Source organism: Martes martes, assembly GCF_963455335.1.
Source record: "Martes martes genome assembly, chromosome: 17".
NCBI lineage: Eukaryota > Metazoa > Chordata > Mammalia > Carnivora > Mustelidae > Martes > Martes martes.
The window spans coordinates 5,572,563-5,586,582 of record NC_137905.1 but is presented as its reverse complement, the minus strand read 5'-3'; the positions used below and the strand labels follow the sequence as shown (position 1 = coordinate 5,586,582).

The window sequence follows — 14,020 nt, the reverse complement described above, 5'->3', positions numbered from 1 at the left end:
TAAGATAGTCCTGGAAGTCCTCACTGAATAGATGAATGTAATTAGAGAACTCAGGGACAGTGAAGGAATGAGCTATACAGAGAGATACTTGCTAATATTCTGGTGAATTAAAGCCATTTACTAGACACCATTGGGAAAGGGGACTGTGATATTTTGGTAGAAAAGTATAATTTAAAAGACCAAGTATGAGGCATAAGATTAAGTAATACTGGAAAGGATAATTCATCACCCAGGGCTTGAACCTAACCTGGCTTCGTATACACACAAGCATTCATCGCTCTCTCTTTCTGTTTTCCAGGTAGACTATTTTCTTCGTCAAGGTCCACACTTATGGCCCAAAAGGGACTCCCCAAAATGGTACATTTGGCTTTTACACTGATAAGACTTTCAGAGTCCGTAGCCCTTACTTAGCTAGCTGACTCAGTCTCTTCTTGTCCCAATATCAGGCTTCCCAAAGAGATGATCTGATTGGCCAGGCTCCGGTTTTGGATAGGAGCCTCTGGGTCAGGAGACGGTAACCCCAGGGCTGAAACAGAGTAGACCCAAGCAAGGCAGTCTGGGGGAAATGGCAGCCGAACAGGATGGGAAGATGAGTGAACCCAGCAACAGATGAGGTTGAACACAGAGGCAGGGAGGGCTCGTAAAGAGCCTTGAATGCATGACCGAAGGAGCCGGAGTTTTCTCTGAAAGTGATGGCATGAGGGCCCTTGAAAGATTTTAATCTCACATGACCTGATTTAGAGAGAGAGTAGCTGCTTCAGGGAATGAGGAACTTTGAAGTCCTTCTAACCAAGGTACACACAAGTCAGAATAGAGTATCAGGTTTTCGATTGAGAATGATTGAAATTTTATTTATGTTTGACACTGCTTGTGTTTCCAAGCATCAGACTTAACATTAAAATTTGTCCTGAATTATAAGAATAATAAGAATAAGTGTTGAAACTCTCAGCAAAAAGGCAGCCAACATGCATTTCCAGGGAGAAATTGTTCAATTGTTCGTGTTTATTACTTCCAAACGGGAATAGCTCCAGGTTCATAATGCTGATTTTGTTACATTGCTTTCTCTGAACTGTGGTTCAGATGAGTGCATAAATATTTGGTTTAATATTTCTTTGGGAACTGTAAAAATCTGAAGTGATGGAAGGGAGAGGAACAGAGCAATGGTGAGGAAGGAAAGTTGGTAAGAGATTAAGTGTGTATATTTCAACAGTGCCCAAGGGCATGATTAATTTATTATCCTCTTAGATGGCAGAATGCATGCAGAAACCTCCAAATTACGCCATTACTATGACAAAGCTAAGAGGATGTGAGAAGGTAAAGATATTCCTGCCAGGAATTTGATGTATGGGGAGGATGGTTGACCCACTGGATACATATAAATCTGGGAATGGAGACTTGAAAGTCCCTAATCTTGGCTCTGCCACTGGCATAAGGCCTGAGATGAACATCTCTGCTCTCAGCCTTCATGGGGTGGGCATGTCACCAGGAGGCCAGACTGGAGCATTGTCAGCAGCGCCAGGCTCTGAACCTTTGTTGATTCTACTTCTGGGCTGTTTCCACTCAACCCAGGACACATTGCTTAGTTAGCCATATGGACTCAAGCTTAAAACCATGGGCTCTGGATACTTGGATTCAAATCCAAAGTTGTTTCCTAGCTTGACTTTGCCAAGGTGTGTGGGACTCAGTTTACTCCTCTCTAAAGTGAAGATTAGGGGCACCTGCGTGCCTCAGTGGGTTGGAGCCTCTACCTTCGACTCGGGTCATGGTCTCAAGGGTCCTGGGATCGAGCCCCATGTCGGGCTCTCTGCTCAGCGGGGAGCCTGCTTCCCTCTCTCTCTGCCTGCCTCTCTGCCTACTTGTGATCTCTCTGCCAAATAAATAAATAAAATCTTTTAGAAAAAAAAGTAAAATCTTAGAAAAAAATTAAAAAAAAAATAAAGTGAAGATTAATGTCAGTACCTATCCCATAGAGCTGTTGTAAGGATTAAATAGAACTAATGTTTAGAATAGAGTGTTCTCTAAAGAGTTCGTGTTCCTTAAAAAGTAGCTCGGTCATTGTCCTCTTCCTCCTCCTCCTCCTCACCATCATCATCATCATTTAATAGCTATAAAAAGAACAGCTGCATTATTGAACATTCTATGTATTTAAGTATTGCATATCTCTCAGATCATTTACTCACCATATTCCTTTTAGGATGGGCATTATTGCCCCCATTTTGCAGAGGATGGGGATGAGGTTCAGAGAGGCCATTTTGCTTACAAAAGTCCACATGGCTCACGAGCTCTGAGCTGGGATGCAGACACATCCTTACCTGTCTTCCAACCCTGTTCTTCTGAACACTGTGCTTTAGTCGGGATAGGTTAGGCTTTGCTGTAGTGATAAACAATCCCCAGTTTCAGTTGATCAAAGTACCAGAGGTTTAGTTAAGCTCTGGGTCCTTTGAGGGTCAGGTGGAGGCTGTGCCCCTCGTCACCACCATTCTTTCCTTGAGATCTAGGTGGATGAAGTCACCAGTATTTGGAAAATTGCTGGTCACATGCAGAAGGCAAAAAAGAACACGGATAAGTACACCATAGCTCCGAAAGCTTTTGCTCAGAATTAGCTAAAGTGACACATGTCACTTTCACTCGTACTTCATTGGCCAAAGCAAGTCGTAATGCCACAATCAACATCAAATGTCTGGGGAAATACAGTCCTACTACGTGCCCAGAAGGAGGGGAGCCAGAAGAACACAGCCTCAGCGACCGAGGCTCGTAAGTCACCCGTAACTAGAATAGACTGCAGGTATAGAAGATCCAGAGTTTTTACTGGGAATTTCAGGGGCCATCTTAATTTTCAGTATCATAACAAGAATTAAGGTCAAGGAAAATGTTTCACTTATTCCCTTGGACAATAGAGGGTGCAAAAGTGTGATACTAATGGACAGTGAACGGACTTTGGGTCCATACAAGAAAGGCACAATGACTGAATGTTCCAAAAATGACCCTCTTTCACTGATCTGCTCTAGCAGCTTCCAGCCCATGTGTGATGTTGTGTAATCTAGACTTCAGGGACTGCCTACGAGTGTGAGCCCCTGAGGATGGCAAGGACTCTAGGACTCATAAATGGTCAATAAAAGTTTTGAACGGAAGAAGAGGAGGTGGAGGGAGACTGGGTGTTAGAGGAAGGAAACATCTTTCCAAAAGTCATGGGAGAGAAGGTAACCCTGAAGCTAAGAGAATGGTGGTATGAGTTTATTGTATATTACTAACAAACGTACACTGAGTTCTTGCAGCGAGAACAGCGTTGTGCCAATTACAGATTTAGACATGCGGAGGCACACAATGTTTGTCTTTTTGCGACTGGTTTATTTCACTCAGCATAATGTCCTCGAGTTTCTTCTGTATTGTAGCATGTGTCAGAATTCCCTTCCTTTTTAAGACTGAGTAATACTCCATTTTATGGCTATGCCACCTTGATTTATCCACTCATCCACCGTTGGACGCTTGTATTGCTAACACATCTCGGCTACCATGAATAGTGCTATAGAAAACTCACTCCTTCCGTGTGTCCGTGGATCGTTTAGTAAAGATGATAGCATATGTAGCCACTGATAATTTTTTTAAAACCTCAAAAGTAGAAATTTCATAACCCACATTATTGAATAAGTTGGAAATAAACTATTGTAAATGCTGATAAATTAAGAAATAGTCTCATAAAAAAATTCTACAGCCTAGAAAAAATACCCTCAAAAGTATAAACTGTCAGAAAGTAATGCCAAAAAGTTGCCCACCAGTTGACACTGAATGCTCTGGAACTCAGCACAAGCTGTACTTAGACATGATCTTAAATGTCTTTGTTATAAAAGAAGATGGACAAAGCTGGTGTGATGATGGGGCTAAAAGGTGACGAGTAAGGACAGTGGATTCAGACATCCACTCATCTTGTGTTCCTTCTCAAGGGCACCACCCTGCCCTTAACCTTAGTGACTTCCATGATGCAACAGGCACCCTTCGAAGGTGGTGGGCACAGCCAGCCCTAGCTAGAATGAGAACCACGAGAGTATATGGTGGGTCTGTGGCTATCATCTACCTTCCGTGGGTTGCCCGGGCGTTGGGTCAGTGTTTCTGTACCAGGAGATTGGGGCTCTTGGCCTTGGGTTTTCCCTAGTTCTCCTCATTAATTTATAACCTACTGGCTGAAGGTAGTTGAGCAGCACCAGGGGGAGGGAAGGGCATGGATCTAACAGCTGCCCAGACCGCTGATCAGCCAAGTTCAAAGGCATGTCAAGGACTAAACCACAGCTGGGAATTAATTAGTGCTTACAGATCACCTTAGGGAACCAATCTAATGATAAAACAAGTGCCTTCTAATAACTATAGAAGGCAGTAAGTAGGGGTTTTTTTCCTATTTAGCATGGAACAGGCAACATCTTCAAAATCAGCATGTACATCAAGCTACAGTAATTCCTCTCATGTGTTTAAAAAAGGGATTACCAAAAATATTCTAAGGGTGAAGGAAAAAATACCCCAACCTCCATCCTCCAAAGATCTGTACTGTTCACACATGACTTTTTTCCCTTTGGTGATTTTGGTGGGGGTGGGGGGGAAGGGAGTGAATTATTTTTTAGTTGTTCAGCCTTTTGATCATATTGTGTGTGTGTGTGTGTGTGTGTGTGTGCATATAGTCTTCTATCTTTTGAAAACACATGTCTCCTGATTTTCTAAATAGAGAAGAATTAGAAGCATCACTTTAGTTGGCTATGACAGGGACAAAGCCCCAGTGTATTGGTCTTGGAAAGGCTTTGCCGGCAAGCGCAATGTCCACTCAGACGAGGTTTCCACACAAGGGGACATTTGCAGATTATTAGGACAGGGAGGGCTCTAAGTCCCCTCATGACTCTTAGGCATTACCATTGCCTAGGAAGTTAACTTTTGGGATTTGTAAAAAGAGAAATGAAAAGGTTTGATGTTGCCCAGGTGAAGCGACCACATTTTCTTTAAAAAGGTTAGGACAACAGACCTTATTTTTAATATGTGGGTTTGGGCTTATGAGCATTTTGGGGTCATATAAAAACATGCAGATAAAGTTGCCCTTCCTTACTCAAAGCTTTAATCAAGTGTTATCTATGTTCCAGACCCAGGAAATTTTAAAGAGAAAAAGAAACAAATAGCTCGGGTGACAATCACCACCACCACCAAAGAGGCCATCTGCTGGCTTTGCTGTAAGAGACCTCACTGGTGAGCAGGGCTAGGCTCCCAGGATGAGGCTGGGTCCTCATGAAGCAGGGTGGGGAAGGTCAAGAGGCCCTTCAGGAAGTGGGCGACCCATGGTGCTGAGTTCGGGAAGATGGGGGGGGGGGACTCCAGCAGACAGGCTGGGGCCAGGAGTCCAGCTGCCCTAGGTGCGAAGAAAGTCAGGGAAATTCAAAAGGCCTGTGGTTGGTTGGAGCCAAAGTTGGCATTGTAGAATCAGGTGCAGACCCATCCGGAAGGCCCCTGAGACTTGACCCTGGGAACGACAGGGAGCCATGGTGAGCCCTAGTCTGGGAACTGTCAGGGCGAGATTCATGGTTCTATTTTAGAATGGGTGTTCTGGTTGTAGTTAGAACAGGAGGTGAGAAGAAAAATCAGACACTTGCAGGCCGGTGAGGAGGTGACCGTCACATTGATTTACCTACTCGGTTTGCAAGTGTCACTGCCCTGCGTACCGTTCCAGGCCCTTAGGAACAGGCAGGAGTCTCTAGTAGAGATCTGAGTTCAAGCATAGACGCAGGAGGTCGGGGCGGAAGCTCTTCGTGAAACGTGGTGCGCAAACCTTGGTGACTTGTCACATTTGTATGTGGAACACATTTTCCATGGGGGAGAACACTGCTGTCAGTGCAACGAAGGACGACTCTGCACCACACAGAGACACCAGAGTGAACAATTAAAAACCACACTGACTGGGGGCGCCTGGGTGGCTCAGTGGGTTAAAGCCTCTGCCTTCGGCTCAGGTCGTGATCCCAGGGTCCTGATCCAGAGCCCTGATCCAGAGCCCTCATCGGGCTCTCTGCTCAGCAGGGAGCCTGCTTTCCCCTCTCTCTGCCTACCTCTCTGCCTACCTGTGATCTCTGTCTGTCAAATAAATAAATAAAATCTTAAAAAAAAAAAAAAAAACCACACTGACTGAAGGTCATGTGGGGTTCCAGACTGGATTCGGGATCAGAAAAGGGATAGTAGTGGGAGCACTAGAGAAACCAGAACGCGTAACATCTAGAGCTTGGTGAGTTCACAGCCCCGTGTCACGCAGCTGTGACCACGTTGGGGAAGATATTAACATTTGGGGGAATTGGATGAAAGGTAAATGGGAACTCTGTACCGTCTGTGCGACTTTTCGGCAAATGTAAAATTATTCCCCCCAAAAGTTTACATGTAAACTTTCATAACGTATCCCAGCCACATTGAATAGAAAAAAAAAGTGTAGGATGACTTAAACAGAATGATCCTACTCATGTAAAAACACTCAAAACTGCTGTATATTCTATGAATGCGTATGAATTCATGGCAGAATACCTTAGAACTACACCAACCAGAGGACAGAGGCAGGAACAGGACTTGGGGGATTCAGAGGAGGGGGGCCTGCTAGTCTGTAAGAAATGTGCAGCAGGACTGTCCTTTGCAATTCAGATCAAGCCATCACTGCCTCCGTGTTTCTTGCCCCTCCGTGGGTGCAGGGGACCCGGGTCCCAGCTGTGCCAGGCCACCTGGTTAGCGGGCGTGCTGGCCGCCCCATGGCCACCCGCGAAGTCCCTTGACCCAGGTACGCAGCGAGATGCCCGTGGGCTTCTCACATGCCGGGCCAGGCTGTTGGCATCCAGGCTGAGTGCGTTCTCATCGTTTGTTATGTTATGTTTTGTTTTTTTCCATTCAAACTCAGAGGATAAGTAAGTAAGGAGGAAAAAAAAAATCCCACGGTGAAAAGAAGTGCTGAATTAACAAAGACCAGTAGGAAAGAGCTGCTAATTGTGAAGCCGCACTTGGGATAATGGGCGTTAACAGCGGCTTGGAGAGTGGAGACTCACCGCAGGATTTGCTCTGACCAGAGGCTGCCCTGGATTTCTTAAATCCCATCGCATTAAACAACAACAACAAAAGGACCCCACCCCACCCCTGGGGCCAGAAGCGTGGAGTAGCTTGGGGTAGTTTTCGAGAGTCGACCTTCACGGGGGAGCTCTGATGCGTGGCTGAGGGCCGCCTGGGATTTGTGGCCATTGCACACCTGCGGTCTCCCCAGATCAGTGAGGCTGGGGTGGGCTGGGGTCCCTCTGAAGCCCCACCTAGGGAGCCAGAAACCGGAGACATGGAGGGGGATTGCCACATCTAAAGCCAGCCAGGCCTCCCGGCTTTTCCTGGGAACATGGCCCCCACCCCATGTTTCCCCTCCAAGGTTTCTCCAAACCTTGGGGTGTTTGAACGTGTTGGGGATGTCAGTCTTGGGGAAGTAGCAGCTCTGTTTTACTGATACTCCAGAAAACAGGTCTTTAAAAGAGCTCCCTGTAGTGTCCTAGTTTAAAATAGATCTAGAGAGGAGTAGCCAACAGACCCCGCCTCTTGTCCGCAGAAAGCGGACCCAATAGTAGCAGTGGAAGCCAGTGCCAGTTATAAGGAGTGTGGAAGGTGCCGAAAGCTGCCTAAATCAGTGGTCCTCAAACCGAGGTGTGCATCAGAATTATCAGGGGGCTTGTTAAAGCCCCTATCGCCGGGCCGCATCCCCAGGGTTCCTGATTCAGGAGCCCTGGGGACGGGGGTGGCGCTGAGAATTTGCATTTCTAACAGGGCAATGCCCATGCTGGTCCAGGGGACCACATCTTGAGACCCGTCCCTGGGCTGGTGGCCCCTTCATGCTCCTTAGCCTGGGGGTGCCATGCTTGGTGTGACTGTGGCGCTCCTTCAAAGTGGACACGGTTCTGAGGACCAGCAGGCAGAGTCAGTAGATCTGTCCAAAGGGAGGCCTTTACAAATGGAAATATTGAGGGAGAGGAGTCATGCAGCATGAAGCGTCTGTGGGGTCCCGTGGCTCAGGCTCTCTGAGAGCAAAGAAATGACCCAGACCTGACTTTGGTGGGAGGAGGAAAGGTGGCTCCGGGGGGATTTCTGGGTGCAGAATTCAGTGCTACAGGGGCAAACAGAGAAATGGGAGGGTGGCTATGTTTGTCTCAGCAGAGCCTGCGGGACCGTCTCCCACTGCGTGCCTTCCAGAAAGTCTGGGGTGCCCTACTCTCAGCCCTTTTGGAGCCGGGAAGTGTCCTGACAGGAGATCCAAGCACGGAAGACTTTCCCCTGGCAGGTCTTCACCAGTGAGCTGTGTCTGGTCCACAGATGGGGCCTGAAGTGCCCTCGTGGGAACACCGCAGCTCATGTAGATTTCCCACGTTCATGTCCCGTCGCACTGTCTCCTGACTTAATATGGCCTTTGGAGAGAACCTGCCTACCTTATGGGTGCTCCGGGGAGCAGGAAGCAGTTTGAAACCACAGTTGGGCTGAAGTGGTAAAAGCAGGGAGGAAGGGACGGTAAACAGGGAGGTGACAAAGAAGGCAGATTTGGGTCAATGGCCCCTTCCCACAGTAAGCCTGTTTCCAGAGCACTTCTCTTCTCAAACCAGAGATTCTGTGGGTCCTGTGTTTTAAAAGGAAATTTGTTCTCTTGGAAAGGATTCGTTTTTAATATTATGGTTAAGATGCTTTTTTATGCCTCGAAGTCTCAGTATTACCCAATAACCATAAGGGTGTGCTGGTGTGATTTTTCTCGTGATTCTTACTCTCAGGAGGGCAATCGTTAGCAACAATGCATTGAGCCCCTTCTGGGTGCCAAGAAGGGCACTTTGCACACACTACCTCATTAAAACTCAACAACCCTTGGACATGAGTGGTGGTGTCCTCATTTTACAGGTGAGGCCATGGAGAGCCACGGAGGCAAAGAACCATACTGCAGGTCCCAGAGCTGACCATCGGCCCAGCTAGCACTAGGGCCTCTGTTTGTCTGAACGGTGGTATTTTATAGTAAACAGATATTGGGACTGGTTCCTGCTATATGCCAGGCCCTAAGCCAGGCGCTGGGATCCTGGGGTGATCCCAATATGCTGAGGCTGATGACCTCGTGGAGCTCCCAAGCAGGAGGGAGTGGGTCATGGGGAGAATGCCAGTTGGATTAAATCAAGTCAAGCAGTGATTAAAAACTCTTTTCATCAGAGGATACCACATGCTTTATTTTTAGTCTTGCTTTAGATGATATTTTATGTTAATCTTAAAAATGCAAACAGAGATAATTGGTGTTTAATCAAAACTCTCAATGTATTTAAGTAAAATTTTAAATCAGGAGAGAGAGAAAAAAAAAGAGAAACGCCATTGCTCTATGGAACTGTGTCAGGCTGACGCAACTGGTCACAGCAGAGGAACCCGGCCAGGGGGTCGTGCTGCCTTATGCACCACTGCCACCTCGTGGCAGACGCTGGAATTGCAGGCATGGCGACCCCTGCAATGGTCTCTGAAGGAGGCTGATTCCACCAGAAGGCGGCCCCTTTCCCGTGCTATCCCCCGGACACCCTCCAGGCACGGGTGACAGTGCTCTTTCCAATAGATCCCTGGTCATTTGCAAATTGGTTACAGCTGGATCAGTATCAGCTTTCACTTAGATCTCTTCCTGAACGTCTACTGTGGTCATGACCTTTAAATTGTTACCATCAGGGGAAAAAAAATGGTGACCATCGAATTCACGTTCACAGATATTGAGGATAAAGGGACATTACATATCCCACGAGTCCTTGGACAAACTCTAGAACCAATGCATGCAAATACTGGTTCTCTCTTTAGCTGGGAATCGTCAAACACTATTTAAAAAAAAAAAAAAAAAAGCATAGTTTGGGGTGGGGAGAAAAACCACCATAGTTTGGCTCCTCATTACCCCTCCCCTCACTCAAACCATGCTGTATGACTCCCAGTTTCTGGAGTTGTGTGGGCGCTCCCTTGCCTGCCTGCTGCCTGTGTGTGTGCTGTCCCCCCTGCCTAGAACTATCTTCCTCCGTCTTATCATCTGAATTCTCTTCAGATGTCAGATCAAGCCTGACAACCTGTAGGGAATGATCTTAAATGGAGAAGTGTCAGCGTTGCATAGCAATGTCCCTATAGAAACAGAGGGTGGGTTCTGACTCGGGTCTTCATGTCCTCAGTCCCTGTGACCCTGGCTTCCTTGCACCATGTCTCAGTGGCCTCATCCATCAAGTACGAATGATAATGTCCCCATACCACCAGCATTGTTGTGAGGATTTGTCTTTTTCTTTTTTTTTTTTTTTAAACTGTGTAAATGTGTGTAAAATGCTTCCTGAACATCATGCCTTCTACCCAGAAGCAGTGGTCCAGCTGGCATTGTTGATGACTGAGTTTTGTAAATAGTTAGAACTTGGCTCAATGCCCGCCCACTACAAGATTGCCCACTCATTTTTTCCCATTGTCTATGTAGTCTTGCTTGCAGGAAACAAAAAAATCTTTCTTAAGAGTAACAATAAAAATGTCCAGTCTTGAATGTCCTGGAGTGATTTTCCTCCTAGATCTATCCCTACCTGTCCGTCTCCCTTCCCCCATGCTGGTAAGGTTCCCCAGCTGTAAGCTGCAAAGATTTGCATGTCAGGATGAAAGGGGTTAAGCAATGATGTTATTTTCGGTGATGCTGTTTTAGTGAATTTCATCCGGCCGCTCTGTGTTGGCACCTGTGGTCAGGGGACTGGTCACAGAGTGATGGTGAAAATGTGCTTTCTCTGTATTTTCCAGCCAGAGTCTTAAGTGTCCTTCTGTTTCTCTGACCAGGTAGTCGATAGTGACAGGCCGGAAGGGTCCAGGTTCCGGCTCACTGGAAAGGGAGTGGATCAAGAGCCTAAAGGAATTTTCAGAATCAATGAGAACACGGGTAGCGTCTCCGTGACACGGACCTTGGACAGAGAAGCGATGGCTACGTACCAAGTAAGTGTTCCTCAAGTGCCCACCCTCGATGCGGACGTGGAGCTCTTCCAAGACTTGTCTTGCCACTGAGCTCGTTATTTCTGTGCTTCAGCAAACCCGGCGCTGTGCGGCTCGAGTGTGTCTCTCTGGGAGCCGAGTGGCATTGAACCCCAACAGGGTAACAGTGGGGTCCCTTTCTCATCAGCAGAGCCCGCAGGCCTCTGTGAGACTTGGGGCACTGGAGCCCAGAAGGGGGATGCTTGGGGGATCCCAGAGGAGGTCAGAACGGTGAGGGCAGCTTTGGCTTTCCAAAAACTGGCACAATTATGAATAGCAGGTGGATGGGATTGTACTTTTAGTAATCTATCTTAAGGAGATAGGGAGGAATTTAGATTTTTGTGCAATACTGTTATAGCTAGACATGATCCTTAAAATGGAACCAATTTTGCTAAATATTCGGCAATGGGGTAGTGGTTCAATTATGGCGCCGTTTTGCAAGGAAGTTCTGTACAACCATTTCAAGTACTTTCGAAGAAGTTCCAGTTACATGGGAGAAGTTCAAGATACTGAGCTGTGTGATCTAGGGCAATGCACTTACCGTCTCTGATCTTACGATTCTCATCCAGGAAACAGGTAATAATAGCATCAGCGCCTCTAAAGACTGTCAAAGCTAAAACTGCTAGCTTTGACCAACTTGGCGTTTTTCATCAGTGAGCCTGGTCTGCAGCATGGAGCTTCTCATATTTTTTCCTTAAAATGAAGCCATATAGGGTCACAGCAATTAAAAACGTAATTTTGCACATGGCCATATTTGCTGCTTTCAGATGATGTCACAGATTAGCTATGGACACTTGGGCAAGGGGTCGGTCTCAACTTTCTCATCTGTAAAATGGAAAGGATAATAATACTGATCTTACAGGATTTTGATGGATGAAAGGAATTCATACGTGCCAAGCTTTTAGAGTGATGCCAGAGACATCGCGAGCGCTCTGTGATCTTAGCACGGGAGCAAGAGATTACTCATGGGCGAGGAAGGGGGCAGCCCAGCCTGCCCAGATCAAGCATACGCTTTCCCTGGGTGATCTTGAGTTTATGTTATAGTTTCATAGCGTTTTGATTACGTAATCAATTCATTTTTTTTTTTCCCCACATCTATTTGGCTGAGAACCTATGGAAGGCAGCGCTCCCTCCAAGATGTTAGGGGAATTGGGTGGGAAACCCAGACACACCAGGTTCCCAGCCTTCATGTAGCTTTTGTTTCAATGCCAAGGCTTTGTTTCACAACGAACTCCTTTAAACTTCTCGCCACTGCATGGGTGATCTGCAGGGGCCCTGAGCCTTGTTCACCATAAGTCTTGGGGTACCTCCCCGCCCCATGCACCGGGCTGCATGTGCCCAGTAGAGAGATGCTGGTCCTGGTGGGAATGTGGGGTCATACAACAGCACCGGGGTACCGCAGCCCAACAGCGGCCTGGCCCAGAGCCACTCTCCACTGGCCTCAGGGGTCCAGTTCCTCCTCTGGCTTGCTCCCCCAGTAGTCTTTGTCCCGTTTCTTTCCTGTCCTTGCTGAGGAATGTCCCCATCACCCTCCGTCTGGTTCTCCCGTTTCTGGATTTACTGGATTACTCTAGTTAATATTCTTTGGGCGCCAGAATGTCAGAACTCCTGTCCATTTCAAGCACCTATTTAGAAAGAACCTACTAACAGCAGTCAGACCCATTGTGTTCATGGTGGTTGGTAGCAAACCAGCTCCCCTCCGGCAAGCGGCAAGCTCCGTGAAGCATTGAGCCTGTGGGCGAATGAATTTCCATCATAATCGCTCCATTGTTGGTGTTGTTTATTTCCAAGTTAAGGGCTCCTCCCGCGCAAGTCAACTGCCCCTTGCTACTTCCCAAGCCCAACAGGAAAGCATTCAAAACTAAGCCTTGGGGATTTACACAATAAGAAATAACCGGGGATAATTGGTCCTCGGGCCCCCGAATTTTTTCATCATTAAAGCTACTGTTTATTGAACACTACGGGGCTGATACCGCGCTAAACACTTCTTGCAGGCTCTCTTATTTAACTCCTTTCACCCAGGAGACTTAAGAGGTAGATGTTAACACCATTTTACAGATAAGCAAATAACTGTGAAATAATTTTTGTAAGGTCTCGCAGCTGGCGTGTGTAGAATCTGGGGTCCATAACCACTTCGCTCCACCTCCAAAGCCCCGAGCTTCCAACCACTAAGAAACACCCCTCCAGTTTTACCTTCAGTTACAGTCAGATACCTGTTCGCAGGTCCCCAGCCTTCTTTGTCAGGAACTCCCCTTCCTGGGACTGGAAAGGGGGCGAGATTGGCTGGATGATGGATGTCTTCCTAAATACCGTCTTTGTCCATGACCCACTGCCACCCGCCCACTCTCCCTACCCCAGCCCCCAAAGGACTTCCCAAGCTTCTGACCCCAAGTGGCACCTGATAAAATAATTTAGCTCTTGCAGTATTGGAAGCTGACATATTAATGCAAAGCCTCCTGAAATATTACTCATTATTATGCATTTTGCCAGCATTTGAGTGATTTGTGAACTCTTCATTGGAATAAAGTACTGTAAATGATTCATGAATGACCAAGTTTATGAAATTCTATAAAAATATTAGCAGGTGGTAATGATTCCCTCACACTGTGAGTATAATCTGCTGGCTGCGAATTTGTCAATATGGCAGGACAGGAGTAGAGTGGGGGACAGAGTCTGTCAGGCAGGTTGGGGGGCCAGTAGATGGGCTGGGTTCCACAAGAGGTAGGGGGCAAAACTGGAAGTAAGGCCATCGTAGTGGGCAGGTGTCCTGAGCGGGACCTCTCTCTTCACCCCGTTCTGTTGTCCACCATCGGGAGACATACCAGGGACTGGGGATGTCAGGGCTGGGTGGGAGACAAGGAGAGAGAGAGAGAGAATTAACATTTATGGGGCACCCATGAGGTGCCCAAGAGCTCTCTAGAGTACTAGATACGCAAACCTATGAAACAGGTTTATTATCTTGCCTTTATGGATGTGTTAGCTGAGGGCCAACGTGGTTCCCAAGATGCAT

The 14,020-nt window shown here is 47.0% G+C and overlaps 1 protein-coding gene across 3 annotated transcripts in view; it reads left to right on the top strand.

The window, feature by feature from the left end:
* The window catches only part of CDH13 (cadherin 13), a 1,007,942-nt gene that overhangs the window by 527,091 nt on the left and 466,831 nt on the right, over positions 1-14,020 (top strand). For all 3 annotated transcript variants that reach the window (XM_080827654.1, XM_080827656.1, XM_080827655.1), the window contains exon 5: positions 10,822-10,974. In XM_080827654.1, coding sequence (XP_080683780.1) covers positions 10,822-10,974 — 153 coding nt within the window. The remainder of the gene's footprint in view (positions 1-10,821; positions 10,975-14,020) is intronic.